A 23,920-nucleotide genomic window follows, 5' to 3' on the forward strand; every position below is an offset into this window, starting at 1 on the left:
GAAGCGCTGAATATGTATTTCAGCGCTTCATTAGTAAACTTCGAAATGGCCATTTGCATGGCCATTTCGAAGTTTGGGGCTAGTGTAGACACAGCCTAACATATCTAAAAGCCCAACAATGAACAACTCATACCTAAATAGCAAACACTAGTCTCAAAATATTAGATAACTCCTGCTTTAATATGTGCAGTGCATTGTGGGATATGATACTGAATCTGTATTTTGATAGTGTTGCTAATAGTGTCTTGATTTTGAAAAGGAAGCTTACGGTATTCTTGCTGTGAAGGGCAACACGCATTAAGAGAGAAAAATTAAACATGAAGTAAAACTGGCATAATTAAAGTGGGTCAGGACTGAAAGTCAGGAAGATAGTGACACACACACACACGTATGTACAGTGTGAGGAAACAGAATATGTAAAAAGTTTGTGAATGTCCGGCAATAAATATGTATCACATTACAAACCACTGTGTGCGCTGTTCTTGAAACAGGCGTTACAAAAAGTACGGTTTGACATCATTTATTAAGGATCATCTCCTCTTCACATGCCCTGCAGCTCCTGAATTAAGTTTTTTACTGAATTTAAAAAATGGCTTTTTTGCTATTTTGGTTGTCGACTCCAATTTAGACTTCAATACTCCTATATCCATGTGATTTATCTGCAAATTGTCTTGCCTCTTAACTTTTGATTACTTTTAAGCCTCTTCTTCCAGTTTAAGACTTCCAAATATACTTTAAGTTTGCAAATGCAAGAGCGTAATATGCCATTTCCATCTTAAAAAAAAAAATCAAGCAATGCACTGCAACAGGAGGTTATTTTGTAATTTTTGCTCATGAGTTTGCCAAATTAAATTATTTCTTGCCTTCCCTGTGAAGATCAATTTGACTGTAGGCTACCCCTTGGAAAGCTTATTCTCCTTCACATCAAACTCAACTGTTTCCTTTTCCACTGATACAAAGTTTGCCAATGATAGAATTTTGCAACACAACAGGTGTGGCCAAATGGTGACTCTCAAGCCACAAGCAGCTCTTTTACCATTAAAGTGAGTCTCATGTAGCCTTCCCTCAACCCTAGATCCTTCCCCCATTCTTCACCTACCAGACTGGATGGGGAAGCTTGGACTCTGTATTGCAGCAGGTTGATGGGGTAGGAGATTCTGCCCAGCTGAGAGATGGGTCTCCAGGCTTTTGCTTTGTGGGGCTGAGGGTCTCCAGATTTCAGCAGGAGCAGGGCTAAAGCCCTGAGCCACATCAGGCATCTCCCAAAAGGCTGACAGATAACCTGAGCCCAAGTGAGTATGCCCTGGCTCTCAAATTTCTGAATTCTGTCAGATGTGACTTAGGGTGGGGTAAGTTTGGCCACCTCTGCTATATTACATCTTCTGCCCTGGCTACAAAATTAAACACTTGCTAACCTTTCTGACAAAGATAAATAAGTGGACTGATTTTCAAAGGTGGAAGTGGATGGTCAGGCATCCAAATTATTTATTAGCCTAACTTTAGGAACTTATTTTAAAATCTTGGCCTGTACCTATGTTGCTTTCCAAAACATGTGAAATTGTACAGATGAAATAATGCAGAGTTAGCAAATCAGCACACTACTGAAAAACAGAACTCATTTCTCAGGTTTCTTTAACAATAAACCCATTTCTAAATAGAAGCTGTCATATATGTTTACCAAAACGCAACATTCTTCAAAGAGGCAGACCTTTACATTACACCAAAAAAATATTCCCCACACAGCAGGTATTTCCTGTATTTGTCAACCTGTGACTGTGAATCACTTATCTGTAGCACAAACTGTAAGGTGGAAGGCAGGCACACCAGTTCAAAAAAGGTAAAATAAAACCCAAACTACAATCCAGTTTCTCTCGTCAGAGCTGGCTCTCTTTTAAACCAGAAAAAGCCAATCAGAATAAAAGCCCAGCAACTCAAAATTGCTCCCAGGCATTAGAGGCCTTTCCAAGTTTCAGCAAGATAAAGGAAGAGGATATACTTTCCCCCCAGGGAGCTGTCGTGGCCATCTCCTAGACCTCTTGCCTGATCTCCAAAGAGGAGCTTCCCTCAAAGTGTTACCTCAAACATCGTCTTTGAAGACTGATTCAGAAACATTCGTCTATAAAATCTCCAGTTTGTAGGCATACAAGACTCAACCTCTCTTCATCACATGCCTGCTTGAAGACCAAATCCTAGCAACCCTTGACCAAAAGATACTTTCTTGCCATAATAAAATGTGCTGACTGGCCAATGTTCTAGTACCTAATTATATGCAGCAGTTACTTTTTTCCATAAAGAAGGAGAGGAACAAATTTTACTAGGGGCCAGAGTCCTTTTGACATCAAATTAGGCGTTTATGCAAAACAAAGTGGCATTGTTATACACTTTTTTTTTTTTTTAAAAAAAGTCTTTCCAAGTTTTATTTTTAAACTTGGATCTCTAAATCTTTACCACCTTTTCTATCCAAGCAGTCAAAAACACTTACCCCATACACCGGCTGCTAAAGATTTATTCTGGTTTGGTTCTCTCTCATATTCAGGATTCAGAGAGGGCTGAAAGGAAAGGGGATTCAGAATTATTGCATAGTTGGTTCCTTCAAGAATCAGTCTCGAAACATGAAATATTGGATAGTCACACTATAAGTACTTCAAATGCAGGAGAATACTTTGTCGTAATGAACACAGTTCTTATATAGGCAGGACAGAGCAGATCCAATTCTATTTCTGAAGCAGATACTTCAGCTAAATGTGAATTACTGTTTTCCTCCGATGTCTAACCCTTCTCCAATATCCCTTCATAATGGGCTTCTCTCACCCCTCAATCAATGTTGTTCTGTGGACCATCTATCAACAGAATATTGGTCAGCCAGAAAAGAAAAACCTCAAAAGGGAGGATGGTAAGTAGGGTGTCAGGAGATTATTAAGGACGTGCTGCACGGCATATGCAGCAATTCATTAAGCTAATTCTCCCCCACGGCAACTCTGAAGAGTTAAGCTTCGAAGTGCTGGCTTGCGTGTAGCCTTGGCTAACCCCGTCAGTACTTCGAAGGGCCTGGGCAACTCCCAAGTTCCTGTACTAGAGGAGTAGAGGACTTGGAGTTGCCCAGGCCCTTTGAAGTACCGACGGGGTTAGCCACGGCTACACACGAGCCAGCACTTCAAAGTTTAAGTCTTCGGAGTTGCCGCAGGGGAGAATTAGCTTAACGAATTGCTGCATGCACCGTGCAGCACGTCCTTAATCTCCTGACACCCTACTTATCATGCTCCCTTTGAAGTAGGGTGCTAGTGTACACAACCCTAAATTCTCACATTCTGCAATTCCCAGGTTTCACAATCCAAGAGGAAGCTTCCCGACTGGGTTTTTACATGGCAGAAAGACTACTTACTTATTCTACTCCCAATTTCTGAAAAGAACATTGGGTAGAATTCATTGTGTAGCACTTGCCAGGGGAAACTGCTGTAAAATATTGTAGTGAAAGATTTAGAACAGACCTAGATCCCCAAACCTATGAAGTAAAAAAATAAACGAGTACTATGCACAATAAAAGGAGGTAAGAATAAAAACAAGTTCATGGATAAACCATTAATACTCTCTCACCCATGGAAAGGGTGGGCAAGTCTCAAATCAACTTGCACATGGACAAAAAAAGCATTTGCAGAAGCAATGAAACCTTGTTATAATTAAAAGAAACTTACAAAATCCTCAGCCTCAAATTGCTTGGGCTCTTCCTTGTCTTCCTTTTTCCCAGTTTCATTGTCAGATACATTATTTTCATGCAGCAATCCTTGGCTTTTTCCAGAGTGGAAAGTGCTGTTACGAGACCGGGAACTTCCACCATGATATCCTCCCCCACGGTGGTGTATGTTTTCTGTCCCATTCCTGCCTTGCGAACGCCAGCCATTTTTCTCTTTTCTCCCAAAATGGCCTGAGATTTTTAAGTTTTAAAAAGTATAATTACAAGCAGTTTATAAAGAATTTCTGTGTTGCAAAATTAATACAGAAAGTTAAAAATCATGAATGAACCAAATGGCAGTCTACGCTGATTCTTGACCTGATAGCACAGCAAGTTTCTTTCACTCAGAAGCAGCAGAGCAGGATCTCTACCTTGTACTAAGGCAAGCTCGGTTTAAGAGCAAAATGGGAGATGGATGGCTTCAAAGGAGCTTGGTCTGACAACTAAGTGTCCTCAGGCCCCTCTCCTGTTTGGCCATGTCTGTGGCTGTCTACAGCACATGCTAGCTAGGTATTAACACTGCTTCTTTTCAAAAGTACAATACAGTGCATTCCGGGACTTATTCTTTTAACCCACCAGTTCTCCACCAGGTGGGGGGGGTGGGGGAGAGGAGAGATTTGCAAGACCTGTCCAGGGGGCCCATGGGCCCCATGGCTGAAACCCACATCCCTGATCCCACACAGGGCTGGAGCCATGATTCCCAGTACTCAGAGGCCAGGTGTGAAGCTGAATACCAGAGCCCCAAGTCCTGGTGCTCCTTTTGACAGCAGTCCTGGGGACAGCTCCATACTTACTCTCCAGACAGGTCAGAAGCAAGAAGTTAGAGTCAGGCAGTGCAGGGAAACTGCTGATCTGGCTGGTGCCATGCAGGAGGCAAGAGTTGTATTCCCTCATCTCTTGCTACTACTGCATGTTGAAGCTGCTCCTCAGCTCCTAGACCCTTTGTTCTCACAGAGGCAGATGGGAAGAGCCATCCAGGAGTGGAGATCAGGCGCTGTGACTTGCAGATCCCTCTGATAACAGGGACCGCAAGGGATTCCTCCCAGCACACAGCCCATAATATGCCTCCTCACCCTTAGCTACCCCTCCCTGCCCTCACATGGACTATAGTCACTCCCCTCCCTACACCCAAAGCTGTATCCCTCTCCCTGCCCCACTGGCTTGCACACAGCCCTTATCTACCCCTTCCCTGTGTAGGGGAAGGGGAAGAGGAAAATGAGGGGGCACAACCAACAAGGCTCAGAGCTTGTGCCCCATCCCCACAGGCTCTCAGGTTGGGCCAAAAACAAGGGGCTCAGTGTGCAGGAGCAGATTATGGGTGAGGCATATAGGCAGAAGGGGTCAGGGATTTGGGTCCCCAGTGGGGGAGAGGAGAGGGAAAACAGAAGCCCACCAACCTGCTTCCTCTCCTGCCCGTCCTCACCCAGAAGAGTAAGCGGGCCCGACAGGGCCCTCAGCTTGCCTTGATCTGACTCAGCTTGCCTTGATCTGCTTTCCCCGGCAGCAGCAGAGAGCTGGTAATCATACTCCAGCCATGGTGGGGTGGGAGGGGAACTTGGCCAGGAACTACATCCCTGGATGTCCCCCATCCTTGGATTAAGCCTAGCAATGCTAAAGCTTTTAGTGTTTGCATATTCAGAAAGGATAGAAGGGCCATGGTAAGCTTATGTCACACAGCTTTAAACACACAGCACTGTGGTGTTCTCTGGAAACAAAATGATACCTCCATTAGGACGTCCAATACTAGGATCAAACCCTTCTGAAGAGTTGTGTCGTCTGCGGTTTGCTTCATAACGATTCTCTGTCCATGACAAATTTTCAGAATGCTTTTCAAAATTCAGTGACGACTGGAAATGACCACAAACAGTAGATTAGTGCTTGTAACATTCACTTAATGAACATAAGAACGGCCATACTGGGTCAGACCAAAGATCCATTTGGTGTGGATTCTATCTTCTAACATTGGAAAATGGCAGCTGCGTTAGAAGAAATGACCATAACAAGTAATCAAGTGATCCACCCCCGTCACCCATTCCCAACTTCTAGCAAACAATGGCTAGGGACACCATCTCTGTCTATCCCAGCTAACTGTCATTGACAGTATCCTGCATGAACTTATCTAGTTTTTTTTTTTGTTTTTTTTTTAAACCCTGTTATATTCTGAAGCTTCACAACATCCTCTGTTAATGAGTTCCACTAGCTGACCGTGTGTTATGTGAATTTTTTTTTTTAAACCTGCTGCCTATTAGTTTCAGTTGGTGACCCCTCTTTCTTATGTTGTAAGGCATGTAAAAAAAACCCCACACGTATGTCCTTAATTTCTCCACACCTGTCATGAATTTTATAGACCTAGCATTCTCCCTGCCCCCCCCACCCCAGATTAGTAGCCACATTTCCAAGATCAAAAGTCTCGGGCTTCTTAATCTCTCTTTACAAATAAATTGTTCCATAGCCCTAAGCATTTTTATTGCCCTAGTCTGTGTTTTTTTAAAATTCCAATATATCTGAGACTGGGAGATCACATCTGCATGAAGTATTCAAGATGTGGGCATACCATGGATTTATATTTTCTATCTAGCTCTTTCCTAATGATGCCGAACATTTAGTTTTGGACAGCTGCTGCACACAATAGATGTTTTCAGATAATTATCCATAAGGACTCCAAGATCTTTCTAGAGTGGAAACAGCTAATTTAAATCCCATCATTTTATATGTATAGTTAGGATTATGTTTTCCAATGTGCTTTACACTGCATTTCTCAACATTAATTTCAGCTGCCATTTTGTGTCTTAGTCATCCCCTTCTATTGTGTTTTGTTTCTCACAGTTTACTAGAATCAAATAAAAACAGACACTTTTGGTTATGAGAAACAAAATAAACCTTATGGAAAATTTGACAAAAGGAATTTTATGTAACAACTCTGTTCATCATAGGCCAAGTGTGCAGACAGATTGGAAAAAAATTGCTCTAAAATATTAACACCCATTTAGACACATGATGTTACAGGCCAGCGAGGACAGTTAAGAAAACAGGTATATAAAAATACCTCATCACTCACTGTACAGAAAAGCAGAGGAAGAATCTAATGAAGACCTACAAACTATCCTGAGTGACAACTTGTTCTGGTATCATAATTGGCTGGGCTTGGGAGAATACCACTAATTCCCTCCTGCCATTCCTGGTCAAGAAGTAGCCATGTGCAAAGAGTGCATCTGAGCTCCACCAAGGAGACCAACAAATCCCACTAATGTATTCAAATCTCAGTGAGACTGAAGCCCAGCAAGCATTCACCGTAAAAATCTGAAAACAGTACACCTTCATTCTGGAGTCTCAAGTGGAAGGAACCCTTCCCTCTTCCCTGACCTTGACCACTGAACACCAGTGTCACATTCAACAGTGAAACACACTAACAAAACTGTTGTCCAGAGTCAGAAATACGGGTAGAAATATAAATTTGGGTAACTGCTCGCCAATCTGACCTAAGACTCCCTAGGCTTGCCCTCCACCATGGACTACAGATATTAAGAGCTACAAGAGAGCTCAGTAGGTCTTGGGACTCAAAAAAAAATCACACAAACTCTGGGCAATATAATAGCAGCACGATTTATTACAGTCAGTAGTGTAACTTCACATAAACTAATGTCTGAAGTAATGATTACAGGTTAGATCACCCTGGTTAGTTACAGAAATGCACTTTGAACAGACAATTACATACATGCCTAATACATGGGTTGGCAACCTGCAGCTCTTTAAGGAGTCATTTGTGGCTCCAAATGCTGGCTCCTCTGTGGCTCCCTGCCCTGCTGCCGCTGAAGCAACAGAAATAAATTCAGTTGGCTTAACTGCAGCCAGGAGTGATCTGGTTGTTAAACCAACTGAACTTAGTTCTATTTTTTCAGCCACAGCAGGGCAGGGAGCCACAGAGGAGTCAGTGTCCAGAGCTGCAATGACTCCATCTGCACCCCAGGAGACAGTGGTCTGGCCCTGGAGGGGGGCACTAGAGGCATTTCTGTGTCCTCCCTCTCTCACCCACCGGTGTTTTCCATAGTGTTGGCTGGCTTCAGCTGCCTCCTTCCCTCCCTCTGCCCAGTACAGATCAGCAGTGGGGTGGCATGCCAGGTAAGGCATGTGGATCTGGGGGCTGATGGGGGTGGGAGCCTGAATGGTCTTGGAGGGGAAACTGGCGCTACTGGGTCTCTCACAGTGGACTACCATGCAGCCACTGCTGGCTCCTTTACTGTGGATAAAAAGTGCCCCACCAGGCAAGGCCTGGCTGCAGAGCTCACAGGAGTGCATGGCAGCCTGGATGGCGAGAAAGGAGGGTGCCACAGCTTTATGCGCTCAAACCTTCTGACTCCAGTTCCTGGCTGCGCTGAATGCCTGAATGTCAACCTGCAGAGTGCAGCTAAATCTGGCAGCCCTTACAGCTGGGCAGCGCCCACCACGCCCCAGGGCTTGCTCAGTGTATCTCAGACGGCCTCCCCAGCTGCCGCTCTTGCTGTCCAGCTCCTCGGAGGACGGACCCAGCCTCCTGCATCTGTTACAGATAAGTAAAAGCATCCCAGCTCAACTCGATGCCTTACCACAGCAGGGAAAGTCCCAAGCAAGTTTTCAGCAAACTTTCCTACCATCTCTTAGCCCCAAGGAGACCCTATCTGCCCCAGGGACAGGAACTGAGCCCCTCTGCCCCTCCCACATGCAACGTGTGAGGAAATAGAATATGGAAGTTTGTGAACATCCTTCACTAAACATTTATCACATTACAAGTCATTGTGCGTGCACGGTTCTTAAAATAGAGGTTACAAGAAGTATGGTTTGATTTATTAAGGACTGTTTCATATTCACATGCATTATGGCTCCTGAAGTACTGATTTTGTAACCAAATTTGAAAAAACAGCTCTTTTTGCTATTTTGGTTGCAGACTCCTGGTCTAGTATATCATACTCATGCTCCCTTCCTGAGTACCTGAGGAGCTGAAGACCAGGCTCATTCTGCTGGTGGTGAGAGTATTATAACAGAGGAAGCTTTATAGATTAAAAGACAGACTAGTACCAGCAGAAAGAAAAAATGTGTAAGGAATGCTTAGATCTTTAGAAACCCTTACAGAAATCCTCCCCACACGCTCTCAGCTACTCTGTGTCACTCGGGACCAGTCTCCCAAAACCAATACCAGACTTCCATACCCGTATATTTTTAGGGTACGCACATCTGATGGGGGAATTAACCTAAGGCACTCCTTTGAATAAGCATGAGATGTAACTTCAGACTCATGGACAAACTCCTTTTGGGCACCTGAGACTAAAATATCAAGTACCACCACCTGATGAGCCTTGCCTCTACTTTATGGTAAAACAGGATGACTAGTATGACAAGGTCATTGTATTTTGGTACCTTCTGATACCACAGAAGATAAATGTCACATTGTACATCAACATAGGTCCTTTTTCAGATATCCCACAACATAAATGCTACCTTTTATATTAGCATACTGATCCCTTTGCAGTTAAAGTAGCACCTGAAAGGTCCGAAAGTTCAGGTATGCTCAGACTTAAATATGTCTGGAAATTTCTCTATACTTACACCGACCTAAATATACATATAAAAGGTGCTAAAACTAACACTTACAAAGTATGATCCCTGTAGGCCCACTGCATTACTGCTAAACTAGAATAAAAACAGTAAAGGGCTAAGGAGGACAGATAGGTTAAAATAGGCCTACAAGCTATAAATCCAATATATATACCCCTACACCTACGAAATACACATACCTCATGGATAATTTTTTTAAATGAAAAATGTTTGGTAAAGCAAAAAAAGAGTACTGTTACTACTTCCAAAGTTATAAACAACCTTGGAACAGGCTGCCAGGAAATCTCTTTTCATCACAAAGGGGAACTGTATTTGTACACACTACAGTCCAGTACAGACAACAGTTATAAAAGGCAGTTTCATGTTTAGTTTACAGAGTCACACATAAAGACCTTATAAAACTGCCTCTTAACCGGCTAAATATTAATGATCCCTTTATTTAAAACAGTCAATCTCATAAAACTTCTTTAAAGCTTAATGCTGTTTTAAGATATCAAATGCACAAGTTCAAATTATATAAGCATCACATTTACTGAAATTAACGTGCATATAAAAAGTCAGGCAGTTCACATTTCCACCACATGATGGAGCTGTTACACTTGTGATGGAGACGAAAGTAACAGTTTCGCAATCATAAGGGATCTCTATAGTTTATATTTGAAAACTGAGAAGTTCTGGCACTCTATTCTTCTAGTAAAAAGAAGCAACTGATATTCAAGAAACTGCGAGAAGCCTGCTGTTCAATATGAAGGAATACAATAGTTTTCAAAAGCCATTCAAGGTTTACCAGTCAAGGCACAAACAAATATTTACTGAACTCTTTTTATTTTGGAAGGTTCCTAGAAGGGTGAGCGACAACAACCCATTGCTGTCAGAAAGAACCCTGCAACTCTCAGAAATAGTTCAGGTTTCATTTAGCCTGGCTGTAACATGGAATTCAGGCAATGTTCACAAAATCCTGACTTCTTGGTGCTGAGTTCTCACAGGGCTAAATGGATTTTATATTAGTACACAGGTTAGCTATTAAGTCAAGAGGTCCTGACAATGATGCAGTAGCCAGAAAAAGTATCTTTTGGCAATGCATGAGAAAAAGGCCTGGGTTCTTAAAAAAAGAGCTTAATTAGAGCACATGCTAAAGGAGGGGCAGGCAAACTTTCTGGCCCACATCAGTATGGAAATTGTATGGAGGAACACGAACGCACACGAAATTGGGTGTTGAGGTGCAAGACAGGTTTAGGGCTCTGAGGTATAGGACTGTGCTCTTGAGTGAGGCTGAGGGGTTTGGAGATCAGGAAAAAGGTCAGGGGCACAGGGCCCTGGTGGCGCATAACCTCAAGCAACTCCCAGAAGCAGCAGCAACAGCATGTTCCCACCCTCCTGCTCCTATGTAGAAGCACAGCCAGGCAGCTCTGCACACCACCCTCTCCACAAGCACCATCACCACAGCTCCCATTAGCCATGGTTTCCAGCCAATTGAAACTGCAGAGCCACCACTCAAGCTAGGGGTGGATGGGCGGAGCCCCTTAGTTGCCTCTGACCATGCTTCACAGTGAAGGCTTAAGAGACGAAGTAGAAGGTTTGACTGGCTGGTCTGTAGTTTGCTCACCCCTGTTCTAAATTTATCCAGTTTACGAGAGAATAGTTGGACCATTAGGTCACACTTCCTTGCAAGCTGCAAAACCCCTAACAAGATTTTTTAAAGTCCTGGGCATTTGATTTCCTGGGGATATTTTTTTTTCCTTTTAGGATCATTTAAAAAACAACTGAAAATAAACTGACAATAGAATATCGACAATCCTGGAATCTAAAGGACCTTTTACATTGTAGCAAACAAAAATATTAGAGAGCAGTTCAAGTCTGCGCTATCAAAATCCTAAATATGGACTTTGTTTATAAAAGTATATAGACAAGAAGAGCTGTTGCTATGGAGGATCTCCAGAAAAAACACCATACCTCTTTCTATGCTGTACTTTTGGTTTCAAACTAAGAGCTACCCTAGATGACTGTTCTGAGTAGGAGAAATCGAAGTTGGGATCAGATATGGAAGATGTGATTATGTTTAGACAAATAACCCTTCCTGTTCCTAAATGTTGTGTTCTCATCCTAAATCCAGTAGAGAACAATCCACAAAAACGAAGCACCCTGTAAGTAGAAGCTGCAAGGTCCACTGCATACATTGCACTTTTTTTTAATTTAAGACTTTGCAACAGAAATTTGAAGTCACGTGATAACTGTGCAGCTGACATTATGAAAGCTAAAGCTCAGATATGAAAGGTTGAATACTAGGAGAATGATCACTATCCAGAAACCTGACTGGAAGATGCTATTTCATAATGACAGAAAAAGAACAACAATTAATTAGGACAAAATCTCTTAATGAGTATGGGAGAGGCTATTCTTAAAGATTTCTTTGGCTATCTTTGCACATTCAGAAGAATTCCAGAACAAGTACCTTTGTTGATGATGGTGGAGTAGGAAAATTAAGCCAGGCTGGAGCAAAGTCATGCTGCGCCATTTAGGTCCAGTCTCTCCAAGTCAGTGAAACAAGGCTTCAGCACCTCATGGCAAGTCCCTGTCATTTAGAGAAGAAAGTGGATATGTTTTACACTTGAATCTTAACAGTAGGACACAATTGTGTCTTGTTTCTAACCGTACTTAAATACTCCGATACTACAGGTTGAACGTCTCTCATCCGGAACCTTCAGGATCTGAGCGGTGCTGGACAAGAGAATTTACTGGACAACAGGAAGTCAATATTTTCTAGCACCTTACCAACACTTCCACTGCTTCCTGGGCTCTTAGAAGATATTTAGGGGTAAATTACAGCTAAGTACCAGCACAGAACACTGAAAGCCACAACTGATAACTGTAAACAAACTTCATGGGACCAAAGGATACTTAACCACACCTGTGACAAGTGGTCATCCAGCATGATTTATTTGGCTGGATTATGGAGTTTGCCAAATGAGAGTTCCAGATTAGAGAGGTTCAACTTGTACTTTCAAGAACAAAATCAGCCTCAATCCTGTAATATCAGAGTTCCTCAAACATTTAAGTGACTGCTTTCAACACCAGTGAAACAGGTCAGTATTATTTAAAATATGGAAAAAACACAAACACACACAGCCTAGTGACTTACGCAAGCTTATACAGGTGATCTGTAGAAGAGTTAGCTCCTATATCCCACTTGAAGAATATCCTTCCTCAAAGCATTTTTAATAATCTCAAATATCTAGAGTTAGGCTGCTAAGCCATTATTTAGGCATCTAATGAAATGGCCTAATATTCAGAGCTGAGAAGCTGCCAGAAATCTCACTAGACACACTGGAGACTTTGGAAGGTCGGCTCCTTTAAAAGGCAGGCCCCTTGGCTCAAGTAATCTAGAAGTAAGGATCTCTGGACTTACAAGGAATACAAATTTTATTGCAATAAAGTACAGATAATCCCCAAACTACGAACGGGTTACCCTCCGAACACCTGGTCATAACTCGATTTGGTCGTAAGTGGGAAATGGACATAAATCAGACATCAGGAACAGTAATGTACAGAAGCCTGTCGGAGAACATTTCAATCTCCCTGGACACTCAGTGGCAGATTTAAGGGTGACAGTTCTGAAACAAAAAAATTTCAGAAGTCAAATGGAGAGAGAAATCTCTGAGCTGCAATTATTTGCAAATTTGACTCCATTAACCATGGATTAAACAGAGACTGGGAGTGGCTCACAGTTTACAAAGACAGCAACGAAGAGTCCTGTGGCACCGTATAGACTAACAGAAAAATTCTGAGCATGAGCTTTTGTGAGCACAGACTCACTTCATCAGATGCTGGTCTTGGAAATCTGCAGGGCCAGGTATAAATAAGCCAGAGCAAGGGTGGGGATAACAAGGTCAGCCCAGTCAGCAAGGATGAGGCTTACTACCAGCAGTTGATCTGGAGGTGTGAACGCCAAGGGAGGGGAAGCTGCTTCTGTATTTAGCCAGCCATTCGCAGTCTTTGTTTAAGCCAGAGCTGAGGGCATTGAATTTGCAGATGAATTGTAGCTCAGAAATTTCTCCTTGGAGTCTGGTCCTGAAATTTCTTTGCTGTAGGATAGCTACTTTTAAGTCTGCTACTCTGTGGCCTGGGAGACTGAAGTGCTCTCCTTTGGGTTTTTGTATATGAAGTGAGTCTGTGCTCACAAAAGCTCATGCTCAAAACTTTTCTGTTAGTCTATAAGGTGCCACAGGACCCTTCGTTGCTGTTACAGATCCAGACTAACACAGCTACCCCTCTGATAGTTTACAAAGACATTCTGGAAAGGGAAGCAGCTGAGCTGGCTTTTATATTCAAATTCGGCACATTAACACATGGTTTAAATCATGATGGGAACTTTCTGAGTCACTATAGGGGCTCGTCTGCATACTTGGCTCAATCTAATTCTTGACCTTCCCCCCCTCACCCCTCCACTCTCTGATTTGCCTACCTTGATTATCTTTTTCTGATTTGTCCTCCTTGCTTACTGTTTTTGGTTCTCTGTGCCTTAAATATTGAGTCTGTTCTGATCTGGCTATGGTCTGAAGAAGTGGCTCTGTCCCACGAAAGCTCACCTAAAACTATTTTGCTAGTCTTTAAAGTGCTACTTGACTGCTTTTTGTTTTTACAAAGACAGTTTCTCTATTCTGGGTGTCGACAGCTCCCCATTAGACGCTGACAGTGGCTCACATCCCCCGTCTGATCTGACTTGTTTTTTCCTCTTAATAAGTACTGTTGATACTGAGCCATTTCCACCTTGCTGAATAGACCTTGTCAGCTCTGGCTCTCCCCCTTTACAGAGAACCCACTCTTTAACTACCCCTCTGAAACTACCCGCCCCCACTCATGCATCTGATGAAGCAGGTCTTTGCCCTCAAAAGCTTATGCTCCAAAATATCTGTCAGTCAATGAAGTGCCACAAGACTTTGTTGTTCTCGAAGCTACAGACCAACACTGCTACCTCCGATACTTGTCGCCATGCAAGGCACTACAGTTAGCTGCAATGAGTGGAAATCCATCAACTTCATGAAAAAACTTGCACAGATACAGACGGACATCATCTTCCTCTCCAAATGCAAACAGAATGACATCATACCAAAAGGACTGAAGGTGAAAAACCCACTGAAATCAACATACAACAGATTACAGTGAGAGACTGTGCCACACACTCTCTAAGAAACTGGGGAACCACCTAATCATCACCACGTACAACAAACAGGGCAACATCAAAAGAGAGCTCTCAAATCTGGAGACCCTCATAAATGAGCAATCCTCCACGCAAACCTCCACATGGCTGAACTTTACTAGAACAAGACAGGAGATTAACACCACACATTTCTCTTCTCTACAGAAGAAAAAGGACTGTAAGCTATCTAAACTCCTACTTTACACATGGGACTACGATAGTGCTACCCCTAACTCACCCAGCAATATTGTCAAACTATACACTCAGCCCAGCAGAAGAATCTGCCCTTTCTTGAGGACTCTTTCTGCCACACCACCCCCACAAACTTGATACAGTTCTGTGGTGATCTGGAAGCCTTCTTTCGCTGTCTATGACTCAAGGAACGCTTCCAACATGACACTGAACAGCGCACTGACCCACAGGTACCCTCCCACCTACGGTACAAGAGAAACTTCCTCATGGACTCCCCCGATGGGCAAAATGACAAACGACCTACACATAGAATGCTTCCGCTGGCATGCACAGGCAGAAATTGTGGAAAAGCAGCATCATTTACCCCATAATCTCAGCTGTGCAGAACGCAATGCCATCAACAGCCTCAGAAACAACTCTGACATTGTCATCCAAGACGCTGACAAGGGAGGCACTGCTGTCATCATGAATAGGACAGACTACCAAAAGGAGGCTCTAGGCAACCCTCCAATACCACATTCTACAGGCCTCTGGCCGAGGATCCCACCAAGGAATACACAAAGAAACTCTGCTGAAGACCGTCCCTATAAAAACACAGGAACACATTTACACAGACACACCCCTTGAACCCAAGCCAGGTTTATTCTACCTGCTACCCAAGATCCATAAACCTGGAAATCCCGGACGTCCCATCACCTCAGGCATTGGCACCCTCACCACAGGATTGTCCGGACACATGGAGTCTCTACTTAGACCCTATGCTACCAGCACCCCCAGCTTTCTTCAAGATACCACCGACTTCCTCAGGAAACTACAATCCATTGGTGACCTTCCTGAAAACACCATCCTGGCCACCATGGATCTGGAGGCCTTTTACACAAATATCCCACATGAAGATGGACTCCAAGCTGTTAGAAACATTATCCCTGATGAGACCAAGGCACAAATGGTGGCGGAGCTTTGTGATTTTGTCCACCCACAACTATTTCAGATTTGGGGACAAATTATACCTTCAAATCAGTGGCACTGCTCTGGGCACTCACATGGCCCCATAGCATGCCAACATTTTTATGACTGACCTGGAACAATGCTTTCTCAGTTCTCGTCCCCTAGCGCTCCTCCTCTACCTGAGCTACATTGATGACAGCTTCATCATCTGGACCCATGGGAAGGAGGCTCTTGAAGAGTACCACCGTGATTTCAACAGTTTCCACCCCACTAATCAATCTTGGCCTGTACCAGTCCACACAAGAAATTCACTTCCTGGACACTACTGTGCAGATAAACGATGGTCACATAAATATCACCCTATACCGAAAGCCCCCGGACCACTATGCTTATCTACACACCTTCAGCTTCCATCCAGGGCATACTACATGATCCATTGTTTATAGCCAGGCACTAAGGTACAACTATTTGCTCTGATCCATCAGACAGAGACAAACATCTAAAAGACCTTTGCCAAGCTTTCCTCAAACTACAAATACCCACCTAAGGAAGTGAGGAAACAGATTGACAGAGCCAGACAGGTACCCAGAAGCCACCTGCTACAAGACAGGCCTTGCAAGGAAAGCAGAGAACTCCACTGACCATCCCATACAGACCCCACCTAAGGCCTCTCCAGAGCATCATCAGTGATGGGCAACCCATCTTGAACAATGATCCTTCACTCTCACAGACCTTGGGAGGCAGGCCTGTCCTTGCCTACAGACAGCCTGCCAACCTTAAACAAATCCTCACCAGCCACTACAAATCACAAACCAGTGACTCGAGGCCTGGAACCAGCCCCTGCAACAGTCCTCACTGACAACTCTGCTCATACATCTACACCAGTGACATCATCACAGGACCTAACTATACCATCAGGGGCTCCTTTACCTGCACATCTCCTAATATAATATATGCCGTCATGTGCCAGCAATGCCCCACTGCAATTTACATTGGCCAAACAGCCTCTCCATAAAAGAATAAATGGACATAAATCAGATATCTGGAATGGTAATGTACAGAAGCCTGTAGGAGAACATTTCAATCTCCCTGGACACTCAGTGGCAGATTTAAGGGCAACAGTTCTGAAACAAAAACACGTCAGAAATCAAATGGAAAGAGATCTCTGAGCTGCAATTTATTTGCAAATTTGGCTCCATTAACCATGGATTAAACAGATAGTGGGAGTGGCTTGCAGCTTACAAAGTCACACTATGAACAGGAGGCAGCCAAATAACTCTCCAACATCACATTTTACAGGCCTCTCTCTGCTGATCCCACTTTGGAATTCCAAAAACTACTTAAGGAACTCCCTGCTGCTATCCAGGACCTTATTCACTCAGACACACCATCTGAGCCACAGCCTGGATTATTCTATTTACTTTCCAAAATCCACAAACCTGGAAACCCTGATCGTCCTATCATTTCAGGTGTTGGCACCCTTACCACCAGACTATCCAGGTATGTCGACTCCCTCCTCAAATCCTATGCCACCAAACACTCCCAGCTATCTGTGAGATACCAACTTCCTGAAGAAATTGCAAGACATCGGAAAAGTTCCTGACGCCATCCTTACCCCATGAATGTAGAGGATCTGTACACTAATATTCCACACAGATAGATTACAAGCAATCAGGAATACCATCCCTGATGCCACCACGGCCAATCTGGTGTCTGACCTCTGTAACTTTGTTCTCACACACAATCATTTCCGTTTTGGGGACAATTTATACCTCCAGCTTAGTGGAACTGCTATGGGCACCCGCATGGCCCCACAATATGCTAATATATTTATGGCTGACCTGGAACAACGATTCCTCAGCTCTCGTCCCCTCCTCTTAAGATGCATTGATGACATCTTTACAATTTGGACCCATGGTATAGAGACTCTAGAAGAATTCCACAGAGACTTTAACAATTTGCAGCTCACCATCAACTTATGCCTTGATTACTCCACACAAAAGATACATTTCCTGCACACTACAGTACAAAGCAAGAATGGCCTGATCGGTACCACACTGTACCAGAAAACCACTGATCACTATACTTACCTACACCCTTCTAGCTTCCATCCTGCACACTACTAGATCCATTGTTTACACTCAAGACCTTAGGTACAATCACATTTGCTCTGATCCAACTGACAGAAACCAAAAACTACAAGATCTCTACCAAATATTCATGAACTTGAATTACCCACCAGGACAAATAAATTAAAAAAAGAAAACAACAGGGCCAGACAAATACCCAGAGACCAGCTACTCCAAGATAGGCCCAAAAGAGCCAAGAACAGAACACCACTGGTCATCACCTACAGCCCCCAACTCAAACCACTGCAACGAATTATTAAAGACCTACAACCTATCCTTAATCTGGATGCCACACCCCAGAAGGCCCTAGGTGACAGGCCTGTTCTCTCCTACAGACAACCTCCCAAACTTATGAGGATTCTAACCAACAGCCACAGTCTATATCGCAGAAATACCAGTCTTGGGACTTTTCCTTGCAACAAAGCCCGCTGCCAGCTTTATCCACATACCTATCACCCCATATCACTGGACCTAACCAGGTTATTCACAGAATCATGGACACATTCTCATGTTCCTCAGCTAACATCATTTATTACATCATGTGCCAACAATGCCCAGATGCTTTGTATACCAGACAGACTTCAAACTCTCTCAGACAAAGAGTCAGTAGACACAAAACAGACATCAAAACATTCCTCATCCACAAACCAGTTAGTCTACATTTTAATGGAGTGGGCCATTCTGTTAATGACTTAAGAGTTTGTGTCTTACTGAAGAAGAATTTTCAGTCTGCTTTGGAAAGAGAAACTGCTGAACTCTCATTCATATTCAAATTTGACACATTAACACATGGTTTGAACTGGGATGCAAATTTCCTGGGACATTATAGGGGCTCTTTTGCATACTTGGCTTAATCTAATTCTTGACCTCCCCCGCCACTCTCTGATTTGCTCACCTTGATATTTTTTTTTTTTTTCAATTTGTCAACCTTGATTACTGGTTTTGGTTCTCTGTGCCTTAAATATTGAGTCTGTTCTGGTATGGCTATGGTCTGAAGAAGTGAGTCTGTCCCACAAAAGCTCACCTAATAAATTGTTAGTCTTTAAAGTGCTACTTGGCTGCTTTTTTGTTTTGATCTTACAAAGACTGTTTCTCTGCTCTGGGTGTTGATAGCGCCCCATTAGACACTGACAATGGCTAACATCCCCCTGTTGGATCCAACTTGTTTTTCCCCTCTTTTGATAAGTACTGTTGATACTGGGCCACTTCCACCTTGCTGAATAGCCCTTGTCAGCTCTGGCCCTCCCCCCGCCCCCACACACATATATATGCATTTGAGGAAGGAGGCCTTTGCCCACAAAAGCTTATGCTCCAAAATATGTTAGTCTCTAAGGTGCCACAAGACTTTTTGTTGTTCTCGAAGCTACAGACTAACACAGTTACCTCTCTGATACCTTTATACTGTAATCCCTTGAGGTACACGAGGGTTGCATTCCACGTACCTTGAATTTTGTGTAAATGAGACCGGCTTGGGTTGGGGCCCTGGGAAGAGGCAGAGGTGGTGGGAAGCTGAAGTTGACCCGGGACTTGCAGATGGTTGGATGCAGGCAGCAGGGGGTTGGGGCAGAGGTTGAGCCCAGCCAGGTGGGCAGAGACAGGGCTGCGGGGGTGGTGGGTCAGGGGTTGGAGCTGGAGCCCTGTGTGCTGGGGGTTGGAAATCCCAGACACGGGTTAAAGCCGGAGACACGCGTGCTGGGGAGTGTGAACTGGGGCTGTGGGGTATTGGGGTGGGGTTGAACAGGGTGAACTGAGGCTGGGGGGGGGGGGGGGAGGAGTAGAGCCTCATGTGCCTGCAGCAGCTGACAGCTAGTGCCCAGCACATGCCAGGGGGGAGAGGGGGGCACTGAATAGGGGTGAACCAGGGTGGGGATGGGTTGAGCTGGCAGGGGGATAGGGCCCTGTGCACACCAGCAGCAGCTGACAGCCCGAGCCTCAAGTGTGTGGGGGGGGGCGGGGGAGCTGGGCCATGGGAGGGAGGGATTGAGCCAGGCATGGGGATTGAAGGGGGGATGCCCTGGGGCAGGGTGGTTGAGTGGAGGAGGGCTGGAGCCCCACCGGGGGCAGGGAGCCAGAGCCCTGTGCATGGCGGGAGAGCCAGATGGGGGAGGGGTGCTTGAGCAGGGGGCAGGCTGAAGACCCATGAACACTCAGCCAACCGTGCACAGGGGGAGGGGAAAAATCGAGGCCCAGGGGTTGGAGCTGGGTCCACAGGGGTTGGAGGGGAGCCCCAGGTGTGTGGCTGGAGCCCCCTGCTGGGGGAGGTGAGCTGGAGGTTGGTTGTAAGTACCAATGGTCATAAGTTGATGTGTTTGTAAGTTGGGGACCACCTGTACCCCTTTCAGTAACTTCATGCAGCAGAATTTTCAGAAGTTACTCTGTGCAGATGAAACTTTATATTGGCAAAAAGGAATACTGTTAAATATGAAATACTAAAATTAAATCATTGACATGCCCAATGTAGTTTTACTCAAAACTAACTAATTAGCAATGAGAGGAAGAGTGCATACTTGAACATACAATTATGTGCTCTCAATCAATGTATTTTAAAGCGACAATGTTTGGGTACCTGCAAATGTGGGAAAGTACAACTATTGGAATAAAATGCTAGAAGAAAAAGGTCTCAAGGCAATTCCTAAATGAACAGCATAAAAATATATTTTCATAACTAAAAAAGCAGTCCAGTAGCACTTCAGAGTTGAAGAAATGGGTCTGTCCCACGAAAGCTCATCACCTAATAAATTATTTTGCTAGTCTTTAAAGTGCTATTGGACTGCTTTTTTGTTTTGATAGTACATAGACTAGCACGGCTTTCTCTCTATTACAAATATATTTTGACTTAGTAAACTAATGGCTAAGGGTTTGTCTACACTTAAAAAGCTGTGCTGCTGCAGTGCTTCAGTAAAGACGTAATGCCAATTGGAGGGGTTCTCCCACTGTGTAAGTATTACATCACTACTCAAACTAGTGTGTTCGTTACCACTATGGGAACAGAAAAATTATTCTGGAGAATCGAAACAAAAAAGCAGTCATGTAGCACTTTAAAGACTAAAAAATAATTTGTTAGATGAGCTTTCGTTGGACAGATCCTTTTCTGATTTATTTTGTTAATCTTTAAAGCAGCACATGACTGCGTTTTTGCTTTGATGGAATACAGACTAACATGGCTATCCCTATCACTATTCTGGAGAACATTATGCAGTTATATTTTGGGGGTGTCTGGGAAGACATGCAGATAGTTGGTGACAATGGACAGGCATTTTAAGAGGTGTAGGGGAAATGAATCTGAGGCTTCACAAGGGGAGAAAGGTAACTGGGGATGAGTGAGGGGTTCTGAGGTGGCTGGCAGACAGTGAGGGAGGGAGACAAGTGCAGGGCACCTGTCTGCCCCATATTCTACTTGTGGGCACCCCAGGGTCTGGGGAGTCCTAAGTTACTCTCCCAACCCTTCTTCCCCAATATAAGCCAGGATATGGAAGAACCTTTCACAGATTCCTGACCCTACTTATGTGTATACCAAGATCTGGGAACCTCTGGCCCTCCACTGTGGTCTAACCCTTCTCATGCCCCTTCTTGTGAATCAGGGTTGGGGGGTGGGGGGGAGTAGGGACTCGCACCAACCCCTTCACATGAACGTAAACTGTCCCACGGTGAGCCCAAACCCTGCCTCACCAGATGCTAGGATCTGCATGGGGCCTGGCCCCTCACCAACTGTGGGAACTTGACTCCTTCTGCCCCTCAGCCAGATTTGGGTCCTAAGCAACACTCTATACCCATCAAAACAAAAAAAGTAGTCCAGTAGCACTTTAAAAGACTAACAGAATAATTTATTAGGTGATGAGCTTTCGTGGGACAGACCCACTTCTTCAGATCATAGCCATACCAGAACAGACTCAATATTTAAGACTCAATATTTATCTGTACTTCTCTACACCCATGTGAGGCACAATGTAGGAAGCCCACCCTGTCCCTCTAAGTTTAGGGCACATCTATACTACAAAATTAAGTCACCCTAACCTATGTTAGCATGCTGCCATTGGCACTGTGGTAATTATATCACTTAAGCATTTCTACACTTTGATCCTTGTATTGGTTATGCACATCTTCAAAGAGAGCTCATATCAATTGCACTGTCAGCAACAGGCATCATAGGACCGCTCCTGAAGGCCAGCAACAGCTGATATGAGTAACGCTGCATCTACGCTGACAAGCAGTCCACCTCACACTATCAAGCTTAACTCTACATCACATGTGGAGTGGAATTTAAGTGCCGCAGTTATATTGGTGGGAACTAAATTCATGTGTAGACACTTCCACAGCCAGGCTGACACAAACTGCCTCATCGCCTTTACTCTGTAGTATAGGTCAGCCCTCAGAGCATGCACCAAGAACACACTGCTGATGCTGAACTGAGAATGTACATAACATACCAGACACTCTACAACATTTGTGGGGAGGAAGAATTAGAAAGTCCACAGAAATGAATGTGGCACTTCACAATCTTGAGAGCAATTTTTTTAGGCTGTATTCATCTCTGAGGAGTTGTCATTCTTATTGAGACCCCACTTCACACCTTTGAGCTTCCCATGCTTTTGATGGGTAAGAGCTGTGTGTTTTACCGACAAAAGTACAGCAAACATCAGGGTGCACTACCACACTTACTTGGGGAGAGGAGGATTAGATAAAATAGTTTCCTGGGTGCCAACTGGAAGACCTCCAAGACTGCTTAGTGAGACTGAGCAGAACAGAAAGATGTCTGGAGGGCCAGGCTCAGTAATCTAAAATTCCTACTCACAAATTTTGTGTTTTGTTTTTAAAAAAATACAACAAAATGGCAAAACAACTTTGCATTCCCTAGTTTGCTGAAGTTTGGATTATCCTTAAGTCAATGTTCTGGAAGGGCACGAGCTACCACCAGGAAACCCTAACCGTGCTAGGAAAGTAAATCTGCCATTTAATTATTTGTTTATAAACGGACACAAAGACTAAACTTGCTAATGTAACCAATATAAATTTAACAAGAACTCAATGCATATCATTTCTGACAAAGAACTCCTTTGCTTCTCCCACATCAAATGACCATACAACACTAACAGCAATAAAGTCTCTCACTAGGTTCTTCACTCCAAGTAGGCTGGCCATCAAAACTTCAGAAAGGCATATTTCACAGCATAAAGTCAAGGTTGAATAAAGATCTCTACTCCAGGCAAATTACACTCCAAAAGAGAGACACTAAAACACATATACAGTAAGATACAGTTGGGATTTTTCTTTTTCTTTTTTTTTTTTTAAATAAAAGAAGTGTTCCGTTAGCATGTCAAGTGATAGACAAATGGAATAATATAAAATAGATGCAACTGTGTTTCACATATTAGAATATTTTTCCTTTGTGTAATCATATGGTGATAGGTCCCCCTAATTTTAACTGAAATGCAGATAGAAGAATGGTTTCCAATAAAGTATTTTGTGGTCAGAGGAACGTATGACAAAGCAACCCAACACAGGGTGCAATGAAATCAGTAGTATGTTACTTCAGAAATGGTTATGGTCTGCTAGAAATGCAATGCTAAATGTATGCTAACACTTCTAGGTCTCCTTTGTACATGCAATGCTATGGCTGATCTATATTTCAGCTGAGAATCAGACAAATGTATTAAGTCCTCGGAATACATAGCTACTTTGAGGTAAAATAAAAGTGCGGGTCATGGAGTTAACAACATGCCTGTGGTGTACTTGCTACTTCAGGCTCCCAAAATGTGGTTCTTCTCACTATGTGCAAAAATAAGCTTTAGGCCTTGGATTTATAACCTAGTGGAAGTTAGTACACAAATGCAACCACAAAAGTATGCAAAAAAACCCCAAACCATGCAATCAACTATTGCTTAGCTTTAGGAACTTACAGCTTGACCTAAGCACAAATGCCCAGATAATACAAGTATTCTTATTAGAGTTCAAGAGTGTAATTTATTAAAGCTATTTAAATCTCCTTGTGTGGGGACATGTGCCTGTAAGCCCAGCTACCTGGACGACTGAAGCTGGTGGATTCCTTGAGCTCAGTGGTTCCAGGCTGCAGTGCACTATGTGGGTTGGGTGCACAGCGCTAATGACCACCTAGTCAGCAGGTGACTGGAGTTCTGG

At 43.7% G+C, this 23,920-nt stretch overlaps 1 protein-coding gene across 3 annotated transcripts in view; it reads right to left on the reverse strand.

The window, feature by feature from the left end:
- GPBP1 (GC-rich promoter binding protein 1) overlaps positions 1 to 23,920 on the reverse strand; it is a 56,910-nt gene that overhangs the window by 16,932 nt on the left and 16,058 nt on the right. For all 3 annotated transcript variants that reach the window (XM_074995552.1, XM_074995550.1, XM_074995551.1), the window contains 4 exons: positions 11,772 to 11,891; positions 5,454 to 5,577; positions 3,693 to 3,922; positions 2,483 to 2,549 (listed from right to left, as the gene is read on the reverse strand). In XM_074995552.1, the coding sequence (XP_074851653.1) occupies positions 2,483 to 2,549; positions 3,693 to 3,922; positions 5,454 to 5,577; positions 11,772 to 11,834 (484 nt within the window). In that variant the 5' untranslated portion in view covers positions 11,835 to 11,891. The remainder of the gene's footprint in view (positions 1 to 2,482; positions 2,550 to 3,692; positions 3,923 to 5,453; positions 5,578 to 11,771; positions 11,892 to 23,920) is intronic.

The sequence above is a fragment of the Carettochelys insculpta genome, chromosome 5 (genome assembly GCF_033958435.1).
Source record: "Carettochelys insculpta isolate YL-2023 chromosome 5, ASM3395843v1, whole genome shotgun sequence".
NCBI classification, from domain to species: domain Eukaryota; kingdom Metazoa; phylum Chordata; order Testudines; family Carettochelyidae; genus Carettochelys; species Carettochelys insculpta.